Raw genomic sequence first — 26,522 nt, 5'->3', positions numbered from 1 at the left:
AATTAGCTTGATCAGCCTATCAGTGGAGATAGCACTCAAATCCTTGGAAGCAGGGGGAATAAGCTGTTTTATATGTCTGTTTAGGAAGCAGGTGGTGCTGAAGCGGTGTTTAGATGCCTTGGCTTCGGCCACTTTGCGAGGGCATGCATTATTATTTAGGATAAGTGAGGGATCCTAAGTCCACATCTACTTGATGTTGGACCGGACCAAATGGAGAGCAACTTACTTTCACGACTTTTTGGTCCACGTATGCATGCATTAGTTCGACTGACTGGTTGGAGCAATGTAGGAAATTCTGAATGGAGGGTTATATCAGCAAGGGTTGTGGAGCTGACCCAAATAGCACACTGTGCAAAGGGAAAGAGGGTGCGAATCATAATGCCCGGGGTGTAGGAGACCCCTCAACGTAAACCGCAGATCAGATTATTACAATTCGATTTAAATCACTGCCAGCTGGTACAGGAACTAATCTCGTAAACCATTCACGAGACAGTTTTCGGTGTGGTCTTAATTAGTGAGCCGTATCGAAATCAAGTTGGTGACATTTGGATCAAACACGCCAAGCCTTGTTATGAGTTTACGGAGAAAAAGTCTTCCGTGAAATAATGAACTAATGAATTCATCAGAGCAAAAATGAGAGGAATCCATATATATAGCTGCTGTGCTTCACCAAGCGCAAAATTGGCCCAGTATGGACAGGTGATAAGCGCTCTAGTTCTGGACGCGAAAGGTCATCGAAAATCATGGCAGGAGATTTTAGCGCGTGGATAACGAATATGGGAGGATGGAGCTACGGAGCTAGATGCGGGAATATTGGGAGGATTGGTCCTGGGTTCTTTAGTGAACCTGGCAAACGTGAGCGCCGCTTTAGCCGGAAGATTTACTTGGCAAGTCAGTGAGGACTATACTTACAGTGACCACTGTGATTTTGAAGGAGATATGTTTTCCACAGCACTCGAGCCTCACATACCCCTGGGCGATACGGTCAGAGAAAAAATCACCCGAATCACCCAATGGATGAAGACCACTGCTCCCTAGTAGGCAATCCAACTACTGGCGGAACAATGAAATTGCAACTTTGTGAGTTGGCTGTTTACTCTCGGCCTTACCAGAGATTTAGGGTTCATCTAGGTATCGATCGAGAGGTCGTTTAAAATATATCATTCGGGAAAGCAAAAACAATTGCTTCAACCAGTTTAGCGAGTACGCCAATAGCAACAATTTTGGTGGAGCCTATAGGGTGGTAACGAAAAGGATGTAAATTTACCTCAGGAGACTTATCCGTGCCGTCTGGAAGAGATTGTTGCCACTTTGGTTCTTGACCACCAAAACACCGGAAAGCGAACGATGTCGATGTTGAAATGAGGGCATGGTACCTCGAGCAACCGAGGAGGAATTGGCTATAATTGTTACAAGAAAGCATCTAGAGGATGTGGTTTAGGCGAGGGAGAGCAGTAAAATCTTAGCTAGAAAGAACCGCATTGACTTTGGCGGATGAGAAAATGGAAGCGGTTTTTATTAGAGAATAAGTCAAGGTGGAGGCCTGTGGGCATACCATCGTGTCGAAGCTAGTTGTCAACTACCGAGCGGTGGCAGTTCATGCTGAACTGAGCTTTGGAGGACATCTAGATAATGCATGTTAAAAGGCAGCTAGTGTCACGGTGGTATTTCCAAAAATTTTGTCGAATGCTGGTAGGTTAATACACTGTCGGAGATTGTTTCTAGTTAGAGTGGTGCAAAACCATTCCGCTTGACGCGTGGGTGAAGGTGCAGTTTATCGACTGAGGGCTTTGAGGGTTTGGAGTGCTTTTAGAACCATATCAGATGAAGGAGTATTGGAGGGCATGGTCCCAGCTGACATTCCTGCAAAAGATATGATTGGGCTGACTTAAGGAAGACGTTTGGAGGGGCACACAGGACACAGGAATGCGTCAAGTTGAGTGCCGTATGATCTCTATCAACGCAGATCGGACGGGTATACGAAGGGTTGCTCCACGCACAGATTCATTCCCAACATTAGGGTCTGCTTGAGGGGAAACGCGGGGAGACCAACTATAACATTACACAGTCTCTCGCGGAAGACGGTGGTTAATACAGGCTGCGTAACTTGGAGCTGTGGCAGTGGCATAGCGGAGAATCCAGAGAATGTGAGGCGCAAGGTTCGCGATGGAGGAAGCGGATCTGAACAAAGCGTTGGAAAGGAGCGCGAGCCGGGGGAATATAGTCGCGGAGAAGATGAGGTCGAAGGAGAAGTGGCTTATGCTTTCCTTCGCAATGGTAAAAATACAGAAGGATATGCTGAAGTGATTAAGAAGGAGGAAAGCGAGAGGCGAACCTACTCTGCAAAGTTATAACGAAATGGTGATAGCGCGGGACTAATAATCAAAGTGAAACGTTAATACCGGAGCCCTGAATCAGGATGGGTCCTGTGCATTTCATATATTGTTTTAGTGTCCTTTTCATGTGTTTATACAAACTGGTCTTCAAAGTGAAGTCTTTATGAAAATTGTGCGTTTTGCGACAGTGTTTCACTTATTTCATTTAACATTAAGCTCCTGCAAATAAATGAAGTCAGCCATATAAGAAGCGTGGCATCCAAGGCCATTGTTTATTGTTGATATTAGGGAATTCCAGCCAAAAGTATCTCTAAATTATGCAATACAAAAACACGGATATATTTAGTTCTTCCATATCTGTTTTATTTGTCTTTTTCAGTGGACATAAAATCAGTATTTAAGTCGCTATATCCTACAATGCTTTTCTTCATTTTATTTCGAGACTTTGGTAAGCTTCCTGTACTTACACGTGTATTTATAAAGGTTAGTTCTTTGTTGGTTATTAATTGTAGAAGCACAGTCATATTTACTTTTAAATTCCTAAAATCTTGTTTCATCTTCCTCGAATGAAATTGCTCGTACAAAAAGCATCTTTATCTTTAGATAGTTGATCATCTACGTTGCCTTTGTAGTGAATGGTGATAATGAGTTTAAGGGGAGGGTTAAGTAATTACACCTTAAAATTAGTAATTTCCTTAATTGTACTTGATTTTTATCATTCAAGGGTTATGTTTTGCAGCTAAGCTCTACTGATGTTCAGTTATTCACTGAAAGTAGATAAAAATTCTATCTCAGCAATACGAAAATATTTCATCTCTGGAAACTCAACAAAACTCTTTATATAACCCGTAATACTTCTTTGTCGTTTATTTAATACAAAATGGAAAATTCGTAAAAAAATATAGAAAATTTGATAACGACACACACACGACCATCAATGAACATGTGAGGAACTGAAGAATTTTAATAAAAAAAGGGCTTAAAAGATAAAAACATTGCGACTAACAATGAGTAGCATTTTAAGTATCTGTAATAGTTTTACATATGTATACATATAAAAAAAATTAAGAACTCTGTGCGTTAGGGGTTAACAACTTATGGGCTTACTTCTGAATTTGGGTATTCAGTGGGGTATTCTCGGTGTGTTCTGGCTTTTCTGTGGAATTTAACTCTGTTTTCTCAGGCTCAATCGCTTGCCTGTTCCACGATTGCTCTTCTCCCGACCCAAAGATCATGTAGGCAAGAATTTCAATAACATAGAGTCCAATGGTTACGAAGAATATCACTCGCCAGGCTCCGATGGTTTGCTGCAAAGGATAATGCATATTAGTCCTTCGAAAAACCTCAGCAGAATTATTCTGAGCTAGCTCCCAAGGTCACTTACATTTCCGTGCGTCATGACACCGACAAACACAGGTACGATGATTCCAGGCAGAGTAGCTGAGGTATTTGTGATGGCCATTAGGGTTCCAGCATAGTTTGGTGCAATATCTATGTGATTTGAAAGGAAACCGCAGAACATTCCACCGATTGTTGTAATTCCAATAGCCATGACAGCAACAGCGGCCGCTCGGTTGCACCCGATGTAGCAAAGGATCAGGAGGCACACCATTGGTACTGCTGAAGCGAATAGGGTTCCAATTTTCCGAGCGATGGTTGTAGTGATTTTACCTATCAATAGAATTAGGAATTAGAATGCAGGATATACGCACTGGAACATGAATAACCTACCTTTACCCCTGAGAATGTCGAGGGTCTTACTCAATGCAATACTGAACAACCAGAGAGTGAAGAACGGGATGGCCGTAACGGCAGCGTTTTCTTTAATATTAAATTTGAGCACTTGCTTCATGTAGAATGGAAGTTCAATCAAAAGCATGTACCAGCCCCAGTTGCTGCATGTATGAGCAATCAAGATCGCCAGGAATGGCCCGGAAGTTAAGACTGCTTTCCATGGGATTGGAGGCTTCTTTTCTTCGGTTTCCTTGCCAGTACCCAGTTGTGAAGTGATTAGCTCTCGCTCCTCCAAACTGATCAACGCTTGTTTGCTGGGTGTATCCTGGATGAGCCATAGCCACAGTATGACCCAAGCGCAGCTCAAACCACCCATCACGTAGAACACAGACTCCCATCCTAAATTACCAGCCAATTGTCCTGCCATCAACATTGAAATCACACTACCCAATGCAGTGCCAGCATAAACAATAGCTGACATAATACTTCGTTCGTTTGGTGGGGCCCAGGCAGCTAACATGACATGCATAGCTGGGAATGTCACTCCACCGCCAATACCCTCTCCAATACGCATAGCGATGATGGCTACGTAATGAGCTCTAGCCATGACTGGAGTTAGGAGGGTGCACACAATGTTGATAGCCACCGAGAACAGCATTACCCATTTTGCTGAGAAAAGTTCAGCAATTCGAGCTCCGGGCAACTGCGAGAAGAAGTAGCCCCAGAAATAACAGCTGAGGATCGTGCCTTGAAGAGGTTCACTCCATGTGAATGGGCCGTCCTGGAAAATAAGAAGAAGTTAAATTAGTTTAGGGTGATGAAGGGAGTGAAAAAGTTACATTATGGGTAGGTAGGTAGGTAAATATCAGTGGCCGCTCCGAGGAGCCCAATTAGCGCATTGATGCGCCGTTTTGATGCCACAAACTCCTAAGACCGCGACTGTTGTTATAGGAACAGGGAAGCAAAGTCCAGCTGGCTCGGATCTTCAGAGCCAGCCCGTAGCATTCACGAAGGAAAGCAGCTCTCCGACCCTCTCACTGAGGTTCCCAAAGAATGGTTTACCCAGTGTCCGCAGCCTGTCTCGAGCTAGAGCTGGGCAATCGCAGAGAAAGTGCATGAGGGTTTCCCTTCCTTCTCCGCAGCTTTGGCAATGCGAGTTGTAGGGTAAGCCGAGCCTAGCGGCATGGTCCCCTATGGGCCAGTGCCCCGTGTAGACCGCCGTAATCTTGAATGCATTTGCACGCGTCTGGCACAGGAGCTCTCGTGATCGGGCTATGTTATAAGCGGGCCAAATTCTCCTTGATTTGGCACAGCTTGTAAGCCTTCGCCATCTCAGGCCCACGGCTGCTAGGTCGTGCGAGTATACTCGGCCCCCGACAGAAGGCAGCGGAACACCGACTGTATTCTCCGAGGGACTGCCAAGAGCAGAGCCTTGCCTGACCAATCCGTCAGCCCGCTCATTCCCCTCTATGTTCCTATGCCCGGGAACCCAGAGAAGAGTGATCTTGAGCGTGCCGCCCAGACGGTTGAGCGTGTCTCTGTACTGCCCCACCAACCGGGAAGATGTCGTCGTTGAGTACAAGGCTTTGATGGCCGCTTGGCTGTCGGTCAGAATGGCTATGTTACGCTTGGGGCTCGAATCACGCTCCAGCCATCGACAGACTTCCAATCCGCCTGGAATACACTGGTGAAACCTGGGAAACCATACGACTTGGATACACCGTGTGTATTCGAGAAAACCCCCGCGCCGACTCCATAGGCCATCTTTGATCCGTCCGTAAAGAATACCGTGTCATAGTCTTGCAACACGCCGCCGGTTTTCCACTTTGCCCTGGTTGGAAGGTCCACAGCAAAGTTTCTCGTGAAGTTCAGCTTGCGTGTAACATAGTCCGTGGGGGATGCCCAGATTTCTCGAGGTATTTCATCTAGAATGTTGCTGTGGTCGTAGGACTTCGGTGCCCAGCATCCGGACTCACGTAGTCTGACGGAACTGCACGCTGCAACATATTTGATGTAGAGGTATAGGGGGAGGAGATACAGGAGTACATTGAGAGCATCTGCCGGGCAGGACTGCAGAGCCCCCGTAGCACCTGCACACGCGGTTCTCTGAATCCTATTAAGCTTCGTTCTATTGTATTTCTTCTTCAAAGCCTGCCACCATACAATAGATCCGTACGTCAGGATCGGACGCACTACAGCGGTGTACATCCAGAGAACCATCCTCGGCCGGAGACCTCATTTCTTCGCAAATGTTCTCTTACAGGCATAGAAGGCTATACAGGCCTTCTTAACCCTCAGTTCTATGTTCAACCTCCAATTTAGCTTAGGATCCAGGATTACACCCAGATACTTTACATTAGAGAAAAGAACCAATCTTTGGTCATTCAGCCGTGGTAGTGAATAGCATCAGTTGCGTTTTGGTTGGGTTTATGCTGAGTTCGCATCTTGCGGCCAACAGGCACACCTTTCACAACGCTCTTTCCATGATATCGCTCATAATGGACAGAAACATCCCTGATACTAATATCACTAAGCCGTCGGCATACGCCACCACCTACACCCCGCTACTGTCCAATGTACGTAAAATTTTGTCCATTACTATTAACCAGAGCACCGGTGAGATGGCACCACCCTGGGGCGTGCCTCTGTTCACAGCTCTGGTCAAGTGGTTGCCTCCCAGATCGGACTGGATTATGCTGGTACTCAGCATGGATATAATCCAATGCGTGAGATACACCTCCAATCCAATACCGGTCAAGGCTTCCTTGATGGCGTTGGTACTGACGTTGTTGAAGGCAGCAAGGGTATACTGCTTGTACTGCAGCGACCGCTCAACCGTGCCAATTACCTCGTGGAGGGCGGTTTCTGTGGATTTTCCTTTGAGGTAGGCATGCTGGGACTTAGAGAAAGGCGTTCTCTCCATAATCGTCCTTAAGTGAATGTCCAGGACGCGTTCTAGGGTCTTCAGCACGAAAGAGGTCAGGCTGACTGGCCGAAAGTCCTTCGCGGACTCAAGACCTCGCCTGCCGGCTTTCGGTATGAAAACCACCCGTGCGCGCCTCCAGGACTGCGGTACGTATCCTAAAGTGATGCAGCTCCGGTAAATTTCAACAAGCCACGGCACAACCCTTTCCTGCTGCTTCTGTAGCATGACTGGCATTATGCCATCTGGGCCTGGAGATTTGTATGCGGAGAAGCTGTTTATAGCCCAGCCGATCCTATCCCCGGTAATTACCGATTTGATAGTCTCGCACAGCTGGGGTTGCCGCAAACCCTCCAAGCGAGGTTCTGACTCACAGTCCTCCTCGCTGGAGGGAAAGTGCGTTTGAACCAGCAGCTCCAAGGTTTCACTAGAAGATTCCGTCCAGGAGCCTTCCGACTTTTTAAGGAAGGATGGACTCTTATGTTCCTTGGACAAAATCTTATTGAGCTTCTCGGATTCACTAGTGCTTTCAATGCTCTGACAATAGTCTAGCCAAGACCGCCTCTTGGCGGTCCTGATGGCCGACTTGTGCTTCTTTAGGCAGTCCTTATATGGCTGCCAGTATTTTTGCCTGTAGCAGATGTTGAAGATTTCTCTGGTCAGCTTGCTGAGACTAGAGAGATCTTCGTTCCACCACGGTGGCAAGGTCTTTTTGCTGTACTTAGCAGGGCACGAGACTTTGAAGGCGGTATCAAAAGCCTTCTCCAGAGCCCCGACCTTTGACTCCAATTCGTCTGTCGTGCCAATCCTACCAATTTGCGCACCGGAGAGTTTGTTCTTAATTACCTGACCAAACTTTCTTCAGTCGATCCTCCGGGGGTCTCTAAATGGATTGGAGACCTCTGCGGCGAGATCTAGACTGAAGAGTATCCAACTGTGGTCAGAGTTACATTATAAACACCAAATTTATGCAAGCTTTAAGAGTCATAACAAGGATAAAAGAACTTATTAGTATAATAGTCCCATTTCAACTAGGAGAATGGTAACTATTTCACCTCCCGCGCATCTGAAGGTAGTAATTCTCTGCCGGCTCACGAATTCGTCAAACCCGCAGTTGCACAAGTTGTTCACTGAATTGAAGCTTGACAACAGGAAGCCCTCACATCTCCGCAGACAAATGTGTGCCCTCGTAGGTTGGGCTATCAGAGAAAGCATACCACCGGCGAAGTGGCTGGACTTGCTTCCACCTATTCTGCCCAGACTACTGGAAGTACTCAAGGCTTCCAACTTCGACGAGCAGTCAATAATCGCAGAATAGCTCGTTTTCTCCGAGCCTTCCTTCTTCGCCGTCTGTGCTTGCCAACCACACCCCTCATCCGTGTTTCTGGTAGATGTCTACCATATAGCAAAAGAATTAGCGACGATACGATTTATACTACACCAACTGACCTGACCAAGTAGCAAGGCCCAACTATCGACCAGCCAACCCTCACTAGTGCTGTAGGTCTGTCGTCAAGAGGAAGAAGTTCCAGCATCAACCACTAACTCTTCATGCAGCCAACGCTTCGCTGATCGCCATGTTTGGTACACACATTGATATTGAATCTTTGTACTCCTCACAGCTCAACATTGCAGACGTACATGGACGCTATAGCTATCATCGGCGCAAACTTCAGGACTCAACATAGACTTTATTCTTTGTGTTTCCATCATTTTGGAAGTTGCCATGCTTTTGGTAGGACTCAGACGTTGTCAAACGATTCTCCTAGAAGAATCCGAGGACATCTGCTCTTCACAGAGCATACCTATCTTATAAACTTCTCTATGATCTTTGGACACCCACCGGTCGGTCAACCTCCCCTCCCCACTCCGGCACGAAGCGATTTCGCGGTTTACAGGAAGAGGACACCATTTGACCATCCTAAAACCAGTGGACCAGCTTGCTCCTCTCGTCTCAAAAGCAGATGGCACATGGCAGATCACCAGCGGCTACAGGTGTCTGAAGGCTAAACTATCATCGAAGACTTACTACACGAGGGGAGCGGTAAGGTTTGTCTGTTTCGGCATTTGACGTGCACCGCATCGGTTGTCTTTTCCTTTAAGCATGTCCAAGAGGTTTTGGGTGTTTTCTTGAATCGGGCAGAGAGCAACAGGTATGCCCATCTGAAGGCAATAATATGCAACTACCTCATGGGTTCATCGAATTCGTCAGATAAATGTGCGCACTCGTAGGGTCGGCTATCAGGGATGACGCGTTACTGGTGAAGTGGCCGGACTTGATGCTAACGTGAGTGTATTGCCGAAAGTACCAAGGCTTCCAGTCTAGTCAAGCAGTCAATACTCGCAAACGAGTTCGTTTTTTTTCGAAACCGCTATTGGTATGGTAGAAAAAGAAGACGAGGCAGGCCCTGCCTAAGATGGAGCGATGGCATAGGTAAGGACACCAGACAGCTTTTGGTGGACCTCGGCGCAAAACCGGGGTGTCTGGAGTTCCTTATTAAGGCAGGCCTAGACCGGATACCGATTGTTGCGCCATTGATGATGATGCTATTGGTATGCACCCTTTATCCGCTTTTCCAGTAGATATCGGTCTTTTGGTATCTTCAACATTAGTAACCTTGGAAACTCGTAAATCCGCCTCCGACTTAGATGATAGAGAGCGGCGCTACTGCTTCCGCAGAAAACCGCAACACGTGCATCAAATGTTCAATCGACTCAGGTTCTGTAATTTCAAAGGCTGTCGGCAAGAAGAAGATGCTCCAGCGCTAGTCTTTAACTCTTCACGCAGTCAAGGTTTCGCCGACCTTCACGTTCGGCACATATACGATGATATTGAATCAGGGCTTGTTTTGGCCGTACTGCTGACAATTCATCGTCGCAGACGTGCAATTATCAATCATCGGTGGAAGTGACCATGTTTTCCGAAGAGCTTGGATGTCGTTACATGGCTTTCCCAGAAGAATCGCCTCCCTACAAAGCACAGTCATCTCGCTTTTGGATCTCCCAATGAATCATGAAATGTATACAACGGGCCGCCCTATTTTCGAAATTCCACGCAGGCTCGTTGGATCCTGCTTCGAAGTCGTCAAGCAAAAATTTCGTGACTTATAGGAGCGGTGCATCAGTGAGCTATCGTCCAGCCAGTGGGCCGGCCTGCTTCGCCTTGTTTTAAAGGCAGATAGTCCCGGCAAATCATCGGCCCCACTGGCATCTGAACTCTGGCACGATCGCGTATCATTACCCGCTACTTATCATCGAAGATTTGACAGGTATGGTCCTTTTTGTTATTGACCTTGGCAAGGCCTTTCACAACATTCCGATCGCAGAAAGGAGATTCCGATGACGGCGATTATAACCCGATTTTGCCCGTTCGAATTCATCCCCTTAAGCAAATATCACAAGGATTTTTGCTCTACTACAAGTAACCAGTACAACCGCCGAACCCTCTCGATTTCTAGGGATGGTTAATTAATTTTTCCTTATTTGTTAGCCCAACTAAAGGAGCTTCTAGAGGGACCTTCCACCAAGGATTAGAAGTCCCACCTAGTCTTTAAGTTGGAAATAGTAGTTGTATTTCGAAACAGCAAAATAACACTCGCCGATACGATGGCAACCTGGTTCTTTTCGCTGAACGCAACACTACTCGTGAGTATGGGCGTATCGAACATCGCCATTGACCCCTCCCTCGAGCTGGAATTTCCTTGTGGTACCTGTTGCCTTCTGGGTGTCTTCTCCAGCCGTTTGTTCGACAAATGGCTGCCAAAGACAATTCAGGTGATTACCATGCATTGTCTTCGACTTCCATTCATCGATCCGCTCTTGGTCTGACTTCACCCCATTCAAAGGATTAAAAAATCGATCCTTCAAGTTAAGTGGAGTCAGTCCACAGTCTGCCTAACAGACAGCCGCATGCAAGGGACTCGCCTATTCTCTGCTGTAAAAATAAGCGCACAGCGAGTCGACTTGGTGGTTATGTTGTGCCGTCACGTCAACCACGCCCCTACTTCCGATGTTACGAGACAGGTTCATCCGTTCCACGGCAGAGTTTGGATACTGCATTCGGAATTTGGACACAGTTGTCCATATCCGCCACTGGACGTTTTCCAGATCGGTTTTCGTTCACGACGATATCCCGAATGCATAAGCCAGTAAAGGGATAGCGAATACATTGCAAGAATGCATCAACCGAACACTTTGATAGAGCTTCTGTATTTGCGGACACACCTCAACGATCAATTACCCAATTTATTTTAGGTTTTGGTATAGCTCTCCCCTCTAGGTTGTCGTCGGTCACTCAGGATGGCTGTCTGATCCTAATCTCGTTAGTTCATTACAGATGTTTGCATTTCTAGATTTTAGACAGGGCAGCGAAAGCGGGTCTACCGGTAGGGCAACCTTCAGTTCAGTGCCACCGTCGGTAGAAATTATGCTTTCTAGATATACATATTGATCGAAGCCTTCGATGCTCCTCCCATTAATGCAGATAGGGACAGTAAGATGACTTATCAGATTGTTGGCGCTTATCTTCAGTCCAACTCTACTTGCCGCTCTTTCCAAATCCGGAGCTCTTTGGTCAAGGTCCTTGATCCGGTGAAAGAGCAAACAGATGTCATCAGTGTAGTAGAGGTGTTTGAGGGAAGATGTCAGAGTCCGTTGAATTCTTCCACGTCCTCCGGAACGCCACCGATAACAAGAATAAATATTATCGGTGACACGATGCAACTCTGGGGGACTCCGTTTTCTACCACAAAAACCTTCGAGATTTTACCTCGATGCAGAACATAATATTTTGCGTCATCATATGTCGCTCTGATAATAGCTAGTAGTTTCTCCGAAATGCCCTTCCTGCGTAGAACATCCGAGATACATTTTCTGTTCACGTTATCAGCTGTCTCGAAATCGATGAAGAGCAGGTGAAAGTAGGATCTAAACTCCGCTCACTACTCTAAGAGGAGGATCTGGAACGGAAATTAGCCCTTGCTCTCTGTCAATCAATCTTTTGAGATGTTCTTTGATGCGTTCCAGGATTTTTTATTGGTTTTGGAACGGCAGGGAGCACGCAGATTCCCCTCCAATTGTCACAGTCAAAACGGGCACCTTTCTTTGAAATCGTAATCCCCTTCTTCCACTCTCTGGGGAGGGTCTTGGATCACCAAGATTTCTGTACGAGTGGGAGTAGTAGATATGTAACAACAGCAGACAGGTGCAGCTGTAAATAACTTTGCGGGGAAAGTGTCAAGCCGAATGATTTCTCTTCTGCTTGGGGGAATAGTCCCTATCCGTATATTACGGTGATAAGTGATTTCATTTACAAGATTCGGAACTTCATCGGATGTGACACGGCTAGGGACCTTAGTAAAGTGTTCTTTCCATTCCTTCTGACGCTCTTCATAGTGGGTTAGAATTTGACCGTTGACGCTCTTCATAAGCAAACTCTTTCGTGATGCGATTCAATTTACCCAGTACCCAGCTACTATCAACATACATAGTTGGGTACCTAGTCCGAAAGCCATTTCAAGGTGATTCCCAATCAAATAACGAAACTGTCACCTTGAATACATTTATTTAGGAACAAAGAATTCCAAGTTTTATTGGCGTAAATTGGTCTCAAAATCTCAATACGTATCTGTACCGTTCCAATTAAATATCATTACTCAATCTAAAATTGGCTTTCGTAATAACTTGATTTTATGATATATAGATACCACAGATTTATCATAGATTCTACAGATACTTATATATTGGGTTGGGGAAAAAGTAATGTCGTATTTGTGATCGAATATTAACGCTTTATTTAACATACTTAGAATTACCCGATTCAAATATGCGCCGTTTTGTTCGCAAAATGGTTGCCATTTAGAAGGTAACTCCATTATCCCCCTCTTATAAAAACCCCTCTCCTTATTTGCAAAAAACTCAGACAGCCAGGTTTCGCAAGCCTCTTTTGAGGCGAACTTAGGAGCACCAAGAGCGTTTTGCATGAACCGGAAGAGATCGTAATCACTTGGTGCCGGATCCGGACTATACGGTGGGTGCGATAGGACATCCCATCCGAGCTCCCGTAGCTTCTGGCGGGTCATCAAAGATGTGAGAGGCCGAGCGTTGTCCTGGTGGAACACAACACGATTTCTATTGACCAATTCTGGCCGCTTCTGCTCAATCACCTGCTTCTAACGGTCGAGTTGCTCACAATAGAGCACCGAATTGAGGGTCTGGCCATAGTTGAGCAGCTCATCGTGGATGACTCCCTTCCAATCCCATCAAACACACAGAAAAACCGTTAATCCGGGCTTGGCGATGGTTTGGGCCGCGCTTCGACCACGAACTTTTTCGCTTGAGATGTTCGTGCGTGATGCACTTTCCGTCACCAGTCACCATCCGCTTCAAAAATGGGTCGAATTCGTTCCGCTTCAACAGTGCATCGCAGGCGTTGATTCGGTCCAAGAGATTTTTTTCGTGAACTCGTGTGGTACCCAAACCACAGTAGATTTACTATAGGCAGTACCCACACTAAAATGACCCCACTTGCGAATGTGCTTGCAGAAGCTTATCTGTACATATTAGAGACGCTAAACAAGGAGAAGGCATAATCTTCGGCAAATCGTATTGGTAAGTGAGAGATCGGTGAGCTTTTGCTATTCTGATACTACGGCGCGCTCACCCATATAGCAAAAAGTTGTTTCACGTATTCACTTATACATAAGCAAAAACTTGCCGATCTCACCAATACATTGGCAAGTCCGGGCGGTATGTCAAACACAGCTGATCGAATTTTCGTTACATCTCGCTCATGCTCAAAGGCAAAACAAAGGCCCCTTGAGGGGCGAGGGGGAGTGTGGTAGCTGTCTAGTATCTAACTGTGACCCAAACATCCAGCTTTTTTTGAAATCCAATCTTCTGCAAATGGTTCCAAACGGTTTTATGGTTCTTACCCAGTTCCTGGCCAATCCAGTAAATGCTCACATGCCGGTCTACTTGGATGATTTCGACGATTTTATCGGTTTCTACGACGATTGGCCTACCAATACGGGGTGTATCTTCGACATCCACTACACCAGAACGAAATCCGTCGAACCAACGCTGTGCTGTGTGAATCGTTACAGTATCGGACCCATAAACTTCACAAATTTTTTTGGCCGCCTTTGTTGCATTTTTACCTCTCAGGTGGTAAAAATGTAAAATATGACGAATTTCTTCCTTGGTGGACTCCATCTTTGACACGCTACAACTTGAGACTGAAACGTACAATCATAAAACTGTCAAAGAGACACCTGTAGCCCAGATTGTCGTCTTCAAATCGCTGTATAGTATGACCCGATGCGATACAGATACACAAGATATGTTTAAGTGCCTTTATTACTTTGTCATTACTTTTTACTCAACCTAATCTATCTTTAGATATGTATGTGTATAATTTATTATACATACACTGATCCGCTTTCCACTTTACATAAATGAATAATTATGCAAAATTTCTTATTCTTTTTTATTTTCAGATGAAGCGTGGTCATGGTTGTCTCTGAATTATTCTCAAATTTATTTTAGTCCTCCCGCTAAGTGAAGCTCACAATACAATCCTAATTTAGGATAATATCTTACCCAAACAATTTTTCAAAAATGCTAAAAATTTACCCAAATATACCCAAAAAGTTCTAATAAGTATCTTCTACCATTGTATGTATCTTGAAACAATTTAGATATTCCATCTATGACGTCTTAACCCTGCTAATCAAGGTATCTACATAATTTCCTCCCAAAAAACTGGCCCATCTTCAAATAGGCACTCACGAGTAGGAACCTCTGTCATGGTATCCACGCGACTTTGGCAAATTGCCTCCGCAAAATAGTATAAATTCCATAAAATGTCCATTATTCAATTAAAGTCGTCAAATTAAAATATTTAAATAATTCCAATGGAAAAGTATCATCAGAAACGGTTTAACTGAAATGTATGACGATGAAAAGAACAACCCGAATGGAGTCATGTAATTTGCGCGTGCACCAAACTATTAAATGGTCAAATTATTATTTGATGAAATTCTTTTTGATCGTTTGGTCATTGGCTGGGATCTTTCACGCTTGGTGTTGTTGGTTTTTTTGGGACTTGATCAATTTGAGGAATACACGAAACTATTAAGGCAACAATTTGGCGTTACTATGTGTGTTAGACGCCTGGCTCAATAATTGGTTCGTTGTATCTGAAATTGATATTAAATGGTTCATTAATGGGGAGAATAATAAATGTGGAAAGACCACAAAACCTGTTTCACAATAGTTGTAGGGTTCTATTGGAATTTCATTTTTTAGTCTGGTTACATATAGTTTAGCTCATTCTCCTGCAAGTATCTCTCAATTATTGAAGGTCAGAGGCCAGCCCCGTGCACACGAAGAGGTTTTGAGGCTCTCCCATTAGGGTCGCTCGCCCCTTTATTGATATGAGTAATGGGCTGGGAATTTGTAACTGCGAAAGTAGTGAATTGAGATTTAGAGCTCAATTTTGAATGTGTCAAAAGCTGTTAAAATGTTTGAACCAGATCCACTTGCGCTCCTACCGGTTGAAAGGTTTTCATAGACACTATACAACTTTTGAGTGCCTTTTTTGGGGGGTTGAAGTGAAAATCTTAAAAAGACACTGCTGCGCCAGCTTGCAGCATTGTATGGGGGCTGTGGTTTACACCAGCATGAATAAGGCACGGTTCCATCGTTGAGGACGTCGTTTAAACTTCCTCTTTCAATAACGAATCTCAGACAATGGAACATAACATGGTCCAGGTCCTCGTGTGTAGGAGCATATTTGGGACAGTGGGGGGGGGACCTATCTAGTTCGAAGCGATGCAAGTACTTCCTGTGTTCACCGTGTGCCGTAAGGATGTGAAACAGTGTTCCAAATTCGCTAGGAGACCCAAGGGAATCATCCCGTGATGACACACACTGTCCCGCCGGATACTATCCTATATGCGTTGCACACTTTCAGCACGATTGGTCAGTACGCCGATTTTAACCTACTTTGGTTCACCGTGTGATCCAATGCTCCCGCACAGACAAGAACCGTGTATAACAGAATGAGTTTTACCACCACTGCGACCACTAGATTTTGGCCCTCTGATATTAGGTATCATCCTTGCTTCGCGCGCATAGTCCAGGTGCGCCTTGAAGCTCAACTTGGCATCGATCGTTACCCCCAGGTATCTAACACATCGTTCAATAAGTCCCGGGACTAGCGTAGAGATGTCGCTAATAATGCCATTTATATACCAACGTTCAGAAGTACCAACCTTCAGATAAGATGTGTCAAAATTTGATGTAATTCGAAACATAACCAAGAAAGCTATAGTGGTTAAAGTGACGCTATCTTTGCAATCGTGAAAAAAATGGACCGTGTGTTGATAAAACATTGTTTTCTAATGGGAAAAAACACTGTTCAAGCTCAGCAATGGCTTGAAAAACGTTATCCGGACTCTACTCTGTCGAAAACAACCATTTGTCGGTGCTATGTTGACTTGAAACGCAGTCGTGCTGATACAAATGATGCGGAACGTTCGGGTCGGCCAAATGAGGCAGTAACTTCCGAAAACACCAAGCAAGTATTGCAAATCGTGATGGGTGACCGCATAATGAAAGTGCGCGAGATAGCTAAGATGGTGAACATATTTACTATTTTGCACCAAAAATTGGCTATGAAAAAGGTTTTTTCCAAATGGGTGCCGCGTTTGCTCGCAACGGAACAAAAGCAACAACGAATCAATGATTCGGAGAGCTGTTTGGCACTGTTTACTCGCAATAAACAGGATTTTTTGCGTCTATATGTGACAGTGGATGAAACATGGATTCACCATTTCATTCCGGAGTCAAGTCGGCAGTCAGCTGAATGGCGTACGACCGGTGAAAGCCGCACGAAGCGTGCCAAGACACAACAGTCGGCCACCAAAGTGATGGCGTCCGTATTCTGGGATGCGAATGGTATAATTTTCATTGACTACCTCAAAAAAGGAAAAACCATCAATAACGACGTCTACATAGTGTTATTGGATCGTTTGAAGGCCGAAATAGCGAAAAAACGCCCACACATGAAGAAGAAGAAAGTCATCTTTCATCAAGACAACGCACCGTGCCACAAGTCAATCAAAACGATGACCAAATTCAACGAATTAGGCTTCCAACTGCTTCCTCATCCTCCGTACTCGCCGGATCTGGCCCCCAGGCTGATGCATATCATCTACCCCATACCGTATAAAAGAGAGTTAGGGCAATATGAAGAAAGTGCGCCAGGTGGTTTTTGGAGCTTCGGTGGCAGAACCAACCTCTGCCTTTTATATTGAGAAACCTTCCTTGCACCATGCATTTTATTAGCCAACTTCAGGGCTTTGTTTGAAATCGCGTCCAATTCTGTTGCACTATTATCCCCAGTTCGTTCACAAATTTCTCGTTGTTTCTCCTCGGCCACCCCGGGGATTGAGAAGACGTCCTGTTGAACCGGTGGGTGAGGTCCACTTTCGGGAAAAAGATTGCGATTATTTTGAACAAGTGTTGCAGGCACTTCACTTGAGACGATTTTTCTCCACGAATCTTGCTCATTACCATTAACCTGAACGCACAACCGCTTGTAGCAATTTCGCTTACTTTTCCGTATAGCCTTCTTAAGGCTACTTCTAAGGTCTTCTTCTAAGACTACAAATATTCTGGCTTTTCTCCCGTCTTCTCCCAAAGCTTCCTCGCTCGCAGACACGATGTTCTCAACAGCGGGATTTCTTGGTTCCACCAGTAGTTTTGTTTGGCCCAGCTGTCTTCTTAACGAAGAGCCGCTTGGTGGGTACCAGGCCTTATGTTCAGAACGGGTTACCTGTGTCTCCCGCTCAACTTTGCTACATGGCGTTTGACGTTTTTCTCCTCCATCGCCATAATATAGGACAACTTAATGTCCGGTATCAGAGCCCTGATATTTTGGGGGATGCGTTCTCCAGTGAAACAAACGCTCTTGCAGTTTACTGCCTTCTAAGATCGTCTTTTACAACATCAGTAATTATTTCGTTCCTTTTCGATTCCACAACAAATCCCGACTGCCCAGGGGTAATTCGCCCTCGAGGTCGATCTTCCAGGTTTTGGGCTCTTGCAAAAGGATCCGGTGTGGATTTCTATTTCCACTCCTCTAAGATCTTTTGTAGCATTAGATGTTTCCCACTAAGGTATTGTGGTCGCTGGATAGTCGAAAGCTCGCTTGTCCACTCCCAAAAACCGCCGGTACTGGGTAGCCCTGTACCTTCCTTCCTTCCTTTCTCGCTCTCCATATTTGGTTTGATTTTTGGGTATCCCCCATAGTCAATTTTTATCCACATAAGTATGCCCGTTCACGCACGTCTCCTGATGTATGTATGCAGCATGTAATTGGGCAAGGACAATTAGAATTTCCTTGGTGAATCGTTCGAACAGAATCTCTAGGTATCACATAGTAAGAGCCTTAATACACTTCACATGTATTCAATGGCAACTCACTCGACAGTTTTACTTAATCAGTACCTTCAAACCCTAGAAGTGTCATATAAGCCTAATAACCTTATTCGATATACAGTCCAGGCCTCAAGCCAGTCCTATTCAACTGCAGATTTCTAGCAACTCGTCTTCCGTTACTGTGGAAATTATGATCGTAGCTAGAAATCCCTAATCATCGTAAATTCCGGCGATTTAAACTGCTTCAAAAACCTTGGTACCCCAAACTGCCATTTTCTTGTGAAAACGGTACGAATGGTACGAAGATAGAAGCAGGGGATTCCCTGCCTCAAGCCTCGTTGAAAAATTGCGACGCTCCCTTAAAAAGTAATGGCGCTTCGAATATGGGGTATTTTGATATCATCATGGTAAAGTTTGATTTGCCAGCACCATCCTTGGAGAAGGGTGTCAAGCCGGTTAGCGAAACAATGGCCCAGCAAACTTTTGTAGAGGTATGGATAAGTCAGGTGCCTGCGCAGGGAGAGCTCTCTCAGTACTGAGATGATGTACCTTCTTCAGCACAAAACCTATCTTTTAGTGAAACCCCTCAACGTGGTCTACTAACACCGGTTCAATGCACACTTCCCGACCAGGGTCCCGAAGGGGGCTGGCTCCTGATACACGTCGCAACTACCACCTTGGCAGAGCTACGCTCACATCACCCCGTCGACGCCGACAAAGAGTTGTCGACGACTCCGGAGACTCCCAGTGTGTCCCGAAGTGTACCGGTCATTCGCGGTTCGCTCTTCACCGAGAAGCTTTTTCGAGGTTACTACCTAGGACGCAGGTATGCTGCCAGCTAGGGGGCAGAACTACTTACTCGGGCACCTCGGGGACGTCACACCCCGTATCGTAAGCGACCCGTTTAAAAATCGCTAACGAACCCTGAGGGGGTGAACTGTCCAACCTTTATTCGGGTTGCCAGCGAATGGAACTATTCTTCAAAGGGTGATAGATAAGACTTATTAGGAAGAAAAAAAAAACAAGTTTGTAAAAAAGAAACGTCAGAATAGTTGCTTAGCGAAGTAAAGGAGGCTCTTAAAAGGAATGTGTTTAGAGACTATTTGATGGGTTTCTAGAGTGTTGTTAAAGGTTCACTCAAATTGCGTATTGCCTCAGTAAAGGGGGGATCTCAATTGCAAATTTTTAAGGTCGCGGTAATGACAAAGCCGGAGACGTTTGTTAGTTGCATTGAGCATGCGATGCAGAGGATATGCTCCCAGGATTTTGGAATTGACAGAAGGTTATATTGGTGTCGAAAAATCGAAAACCTTCCTTCGTTTGGTTTAAAATAAGTAGACGTGAAAAATGCATCTAAGTAGGCCAACTGCGGTCTAATTAAGAGGTCCTTGTTGTCTTGCTGCTTTTGTCGACAGCTGCTCAGAACAAAGACAGTTCAGGACCGACACTGATGATAGACTCGAAGGATATTACATACAACTATATTTTTTTGTTGTATACGGAGGTGGAAAATCTTAGAAAGACATGTGTGGGATTTGCACCCGCTAAAAGAAACCACCTCCGGTCTCTCCGGACCTAGCCCCGCGGGACCAATATTTTGGTATTACTTCGGAGGGTAGGTTTACCTTTAGGCACTTACGATCCTTGTGCTTTGAGCTTTCCTCCTCCTTCCTTCCTCCGCCAGCTCATTTTGTATTTTTATAATTGCGGGGGAAACCGTAAGCCAGTTCTTCTTTGACCTCAGGATCTCTGCAGATATACTTTCCCGGCTCACGTTTCTTCATAGCGGTTGGTTTAGGTTTCATCTTTCCATCGCTATGATGCTGGATCTCCAGGTGGCTTACCGGGTTTGGGAAGCAACACCAACTTTTACTTCCTCCACTGGTCAGGGAGTATTCCTTCTTTTTGGCATGCCTCGAAGGTGCTGGCGAAAAGATCGGGACTGGTCTTCAATGCCAGCTTCATAGCTCGATTAGGGATGCCATCCAAACCTGGGGCCCTATTATCACCGATCCTACCATGTACTTGCGTAGATTCTTCTCGATAACTGGAGGTATCAAGCACTCGTTGACCTGGGCCACCGTTTGTCTTCCGCTGTCTTCGTGGTGAGGAAATACAGTCGTAACAATTTGTTTCAGGAGGCGCGGACAGGTCGCCTGGGGTGATCTCCGTAGCTTTTTCATTACTACCCTGTGGGCCCCTCGCCTTCGCACAACTATTTGAAGTAGTTCCTTTTACTTTTACGAATTGTCTCCTTTAGTGGTCACGCAGTTGTCTATGCGTCCCCTCTGGATCTTCGCTACTGGGTTTTCCTTTGAGTTTCTGGTAGAGCCTCCTTGCCTGAAAATATGCGGCTCGCAAACTTGCTATTTCGTTGTTCTACCGGTAGTTGGGCTGCCTACTGGAAAGCAGTCGCCTTCTGGGCATAATGGCATCACATGCTTCCATCACCCGTTGGGTGTTCTGGGTGGATTTTTCTATGGTCGTACCAATCAGAGATATATCAGAATCCCGCAGAAAACGTGTCCCCCTCGAAAGCTTCCGCTGTCTAACTCGGCAATTTACCCGGCATTTTGTGGAGCTCTTCTGACTAAAGCGGCCCTCACGAATGTCCAGGTACCAGGCCCTTTCCCTTGAAAGTATATGAATTCGCAACATTCGCGAGTATCACGTCTAGTTCCGCGAATGCTTCGAGCAAAACACGTCCTTTCACATTCGTTGTCCGGTTGCTCCATTACAGAGCCCACGCATCTGGCATCCAGCATCAAAGCACTGAGCATTTGCTTATACTCGTCAAGTGTAGCGCTGGGTGAAGCATGGCAGCTCTATATGTGGACTCCTTTTATTTTCGCTCCGATGAAGCCTTCTTCCCGGTATTCCATTGTTTCCTCGAAGGCTCGTTCTCCGCAAGTCAATAACGCTGCTTGGCCCGCTTGATCCTTGACCCAAAAGCTACCACCGTGATTTCGATATGGCTCATTAATTATGGCCACATCGAGATTTTTTTCTCGCGGATGGTTTGCGAGAGTAGATCCTGCGCCACTTCGCAATGGTTGAGGTTGATTTGTATCAACTTCATCTGCGGCTTGTGTTGAGGGCTCTCCTGTATTCCGGGCACCAGTTGCTGACTGTAATGTGCCGATGGTCCACTCCCTCCTTCCGTGTGCACAGTAGGCAATTCGCTGCTTCGACCTGTCGTCTAAAGCACTGTTTCAGCGGAGGTGGTTCCACGTATTCGTGGAACACCATTCATCCTGCACATTGACGTGAATGCGGTGTTCCATATGTGGCACAGCAGTGTAGATCTTGTCACTGCGTGCAATACATATGGGAATAGTATTGTCTGAAACATTGTTGAAGGACGATTTGTTCTGTTTAAATTTCCCGTCAAATGTTTATACGTTCGAGAGCTCCAGGGGTGTCAGTGATATTGACCATACGTGTGTCAATTTTGCAGCAAAGGCGTTTGGCTAGTCATGGAGATTGTTGGATGTGAGTGACCATGCTCCGATTGAGGTTGCACTGGTGAAAAGGGGTGTAAATGTGAGCGTCCATCCCCCACTTACGCCGGCTCGTTGGAATATGCGTGGGTGTCAATGATTGAAATATTTTGTTTGGATGGACGAGCTAGCCGGTCGTTATCCCCTCTCTGAGTTTGTGCGGATGAGGATGCTAAATGAGACGGACGGACGTATTCCGTGAATGATGTTATGCTGAGGAAGCCCAAACGGAGGGCCTCAAATTATGTCACATGGTGGACGAATATTCCTGGTATTAACTAAAGAAGGAGGCACGCCGTTAATGTAAAATTGGTTGATGTTGACCAATTTAGACTCGTTAACATGCCTATCGTTTTACAAGGAGCTTTTTAGGCAGTTTAAGAACGATGATTGCAGGCATGATTCATCGATGAGCACAGCGATGACCCTTGGGGAAGGCTCTACCGGATATGCAAAGGGAAACGAAGTGTCGACATTGCCGGTATCAAGGTGAACGGCGAGCCTATGCTGACACGGCGTGATAGTGTTTTTTCCTTCCAGGGTGAATTATTTCCGCGATTTGTGTTTTCGGTGTCTCCCGACGATGGCGCTAAGAGGGAGGGGAGGGATTCCATCCCTGAGGTGTTGTGAGATTGAGGAGAGAATGACGAGGTTCAAGTCTCTGAAGTCGCCTGGCTGGGATGAGTTGAGATGACTGGCGAGATGTGAACTGGCCATCTCATCTTATGTCCACTGTTTATGCGACAACTCTCAGAGTCCTGCAGAGGATTATGGTCCAGCGATTGGGAGTGAAAACATCCCATTTGGTGTTTGACAGACAGTATGATTTCCTAATTCACAGGCATACCGACGACGCTTTAATGCATGTGAAAAACTTTAAATCTTTGTAGACTTCAAAGACACATTTGACTACCTGAGCCGGTCGTCTGTATTGTCGAAACTTCATGAGTATGACTGCCAGGAATTAGCTCGGTGGAAGAGATATTTCCATGGTAGGGAAGCATTGGTCCCATTCCATGGTAGGAAAGCATTCGTTGCCAACGAATGCCTGTGGGTGAATGTGAAGCGCGGCTGCACATAGGGATCTATCACAGGTCCATTTATATGAAACCTGATGATGGATGAATTGTTAGGTGAGCTAATTTATTTTTAGGGATTGAGTAGTCCTAAGTCCGCATCCATTTAATGGCGGACCGGACCAAATGGAGAGCAACTTGCTGCCACCCTTCATGGTCCACGAACTCCTTTTTTTGGTTTAACACCCAAAGTTCAGAACTGAAAAGATGGACGACGGCAGCTGCGGTTTCGTACGAGGGCAGAGGCAACTCATTAGACGCTGCCGCACCCCTGCCCTAGGAGCAGCGTGACCGAAGCGGCTGCAGGTGTTGTACGCTCCCTTTTATAATTCGTAAAACACAACAAGGGTACGAATTATATTCAGCAAGCCCTTTTGGTCACGCTGCTCTCTGCCTCTGTCCTGGTGCGAAACCGTAGCCGCCTTCGTCCATTTTTCCATGTTAGCTGAGGTTAACTCGGTGCTTGAATGCATTGCCTACGTGGATGATCTCCTTAATATTCTTGAAGGGAGCAGTGAAATTGGGCTTGAGCAGCGGGGTACTGAGTGTATGCGTATCGTAAACGTGCAGTCTCTTAAAGTCAGTGCCGTGGTCTCAACGGAGAAAACCGTGGCAGAGTTGCTGAAAGGCAAGTTACGTCGTCCGCCCGTAATAAAATCGAATGGAGTAAATTTGAAATGCCGGCAGAACGTGACATAATCCCAGAACACATGCGCTTAACCAAATTAGTGTTTATGTTGAGGCGTGCGATGAAGTGTGAATGGGGTCTCAACAGGAGAGCTGCTAGACCCATATATGAGACGAGACTTCTATGCATGTTCTACGAACGGGTCCTTTCTGTTGTATGAGTTTGTGATGATGGGACAGGACCGGAAACTTCCGTGTCTTCTTGTACGTCGCGGTCGTGGTGGACAGCCACCAGCCTATTTTTTTGTGTTAGTGTCATCTTGTGACGTTTTATGTGTGGAAAAGTTTCGTTGCGGTTCTTCGCATCCAGCTGATTCTGGCTAACTCATTGGGGAGTGCTGCCCCCATGTACTTGAGGAGGGTGATCAGACCCGAGCTTGCCAAGAGATATCACTTTCAGCCGAACTAGGTTCGATTATTTCAATCCTGTTGAAGCAAAAACGAGAAATAGTTACAAGATTAGCTATGCATATTCATTTTACATTCCTGACACTAGACACATTCATTTTCCATTAAGTTTCTACTTCATCATCATCATCATCATCATCATCAATGGCGCAACAACCGGTATCCGGTCTAGGCCTGCCTTAATAAGGAACTCTAGACATCCCGCTTTTGCGCCGAGGTCCACCAATTCGATATCCCTAAAAGCTGTCTGGAGTCCTGACCTACGCCATCGCTCCATCTTAGGCAGGGTCTGCCTCGTCTTCTTTTTCTACCATAGATATTGCCCTTATAGATTTTCCGGGTGGGATCATCCTCATCCATACGGATTAAGTGACCCGCCCACCGTAACCTATTGAGCCGGATTTTATCCACAACCGGACGGTCATGGTATGCTCATAGATTTCGTCATTGTGTAGGCTACGGAATCGTCCATCCTCATGTAGGGGGCCAAAAATTCTTCGGAGGATTCTTCTCTCGAACGCGGCCAAGAGTTCGCAATTTTTCTTGCTAAGAACCCAGTGTGTGAATTTTGCAGCAAAGGCGTTTGTCTAGTCATGGAGATTGTTGGATAGATACAATGTGAGTGACCCCACTCCTATTGAGGTCGTGCTGGTCAAAAGGGGTGTGAATGTGAGTGTTGATCCCCAACTAACGCCAACTCGTTGGAATACGCATAGGTATAACTGGGTGGAATATGTTGCTCGAATGGACGAGCTAGCCGGCCGCTATCCCCTCTCTGAGTTTGGACTTTTGTCAGAGCTAGAACCGTGCAAGTAGGGGACGAATATTAAGCAGAGGGAAGTCCGTCGCCTAAGGACGATCCCCTTGTTCACGTCGACCAATTTAAACTCGCTTACAGCCGAGGTGTATCGTCTTATTAGGTACTTTTGAGGCAGTTTAAGGAAGATGGAAGCATTTTGTCGGTGAGCATAGCGATGAGCTTTGGGGAAAGGTCTATCATATATGAAAAGGGAAACGAAGTCACGAGTGCGGGTATCAAAGTGAACGGGTGAGCCTATTCTGACCCGGCATGATAGTGTTTTTGCCTCGGTGGGTAAATTATTTCCGAGATCCGAGCCTTCAGTGTCCTCCGACGATGGCGCTGAGGAAGGGGGGGGGGGGCGGAATTCCATCCCTGAGGTGTTGTGAGATCGGGGAGAGCATGGCGAGGCTCAGGTCTCAGAAGTCGTCTGGCTGGGATGGGATGACTGGCGAGATATGTAAAGCCATCTGGCCAATCATCCTATCTTATGTCCAGTGTTTGTATCATTATTTTCTACGGGAGGGCTATGTCTCTGTTTTCTGAAAGACTGTCAAAGAAGGATAAGTCACCAGAGAAAGATAAGAGTAATCCTCGGTCATACAGAGCCATATTTATTCCCCCGGCCCTTGGCAAGGTTCTGGGAAGAATTATTGTCCAGCGATTGGGGGTAAAAACATCCCAGCTGGCGTCTGACCGGCAGTATGCCTTCCGAATTAACAGGTGAAAAACTTTATTATGCGTCCTTGGAATCTATGTAGATTCAAAGGCACGTTTGACTACTTGAGTTTGTCATCTGTGTTGTAGAATCTTCGTGTGTGTGACTGCCAGGAATTAGCTCTTTGGAAAAGATACTTCATGGTAGGACAACATTCACTCCATTCCATGGTAGGAAAGCATTCGTTGCGGCTGCCCACAGGGGTCTATCGTAGGTCCACTTTTATGAAACCTGGTGACTGTTAGGTGAGCTTAATTCATTGGTTGAATGTGTTGCTTATTTGGATGACCTCCTCATTATTGTTGAGGGGAACAGTCAGCTTGAGCTTGCGTAGCGGGGTACTGTGTGCATGCTTGTGATAAGGTGTGAATGGGGTTTAAGCAGGAGAGCGGCTAGATCTACATGAGTATATATGGGACACTTCCCAGCATGTTCTACGTACGGGTTTTTTCTGTCGTATGAGGACTTTCGATGACGGGACAGAGCCGGAAACTGCCATACGCTTGTCAGGGAGTGGTGTTGTTAGCATGTCTTCCTGTATGTCGCACGCTTTCGACCGACTGTATCTATGATTTTAGCCAATGCATTGCTAGCAGTGATACGATACGATGTGCCAATGGATACTCGCGTACCGCCTTTCGACGAAGGAAAGGGTTCCTTGACGCTGCTTCATCAGCATTTTAGTTGGCAAATAGCCATAGTGGGCGTGGGGGATAGTTAAGATCCTCATCTGTTTTGTGTTAGTGTCATCCTGTGGAGTCTTATGGGTTGTATTGTACGCAGAGCGGTGGTTGACTGGTGGAAAGGTTTCGTTGCGGTTCTTCACATTGAACTGATTCCAGCTAATCCATTGGGGAGTCCTGTAAGTACGATACATGGTACTTGAGGAGGGTGAT

At 45.8% G+C, this 26,522-nt stretch overlaps 1 protein-coding gene across 1 annotated transcript in view; it reads right to left on the bottom strand.

Annotated features, from left to right (window-relative positions):
- Window positions 1-2,675: 2,675 nt before the first annotated feature.
- Window positions 2,676-26,522, bottom strand: part of LOC119661282 (putative inorganic phosphate cotransporter) — a 47,101-nt gene continuing 23,254 nt past the window's right edge. The window contains exons 3-6 of the mRNA XM_038070558.1: window positions 4,068-4,851; window positions 3,721-4,007; window positions 3,444-3,643; window positions 2,676-3,103 (exon numbers count right to left, since the gene is read on the bottom strand). Coding sequence (XP_037926486.1) covers window positions 3,097-3,103; window positions 3,444-3,643; window positions 3,721-4,007; window positions 4,068-4,851 — 1,278 coding nt within the window. The 3' untranslated portion in view covers window positions 2,676-3,096. The remainder of the gene's footprint in view (window positions 3,104-3,443; window positions 3,644-3,720; window positions 4,008-4,067; window positions 4,852-26,522) is intronic.

This window comes from Hermetia illucens, chromosome 1, assembly GCF_905115235.1.
Source record: "Hermetia illucens chromosome 1, iHerIll2.2.curated.20191125, whole genome shotgun sequence".
Taxonomy (NCBI): domain Eukaryota; kingdom Metazoa; phylum Arthropoda; class Insecta; order Diptera; family Stratiomyidae; genus Hermetia; species Hermetia illucens.
Note: the sequence above shows the minus strand (reverse complement) of the source record. Positions and strands in the feature narration are given on the sequence as shown.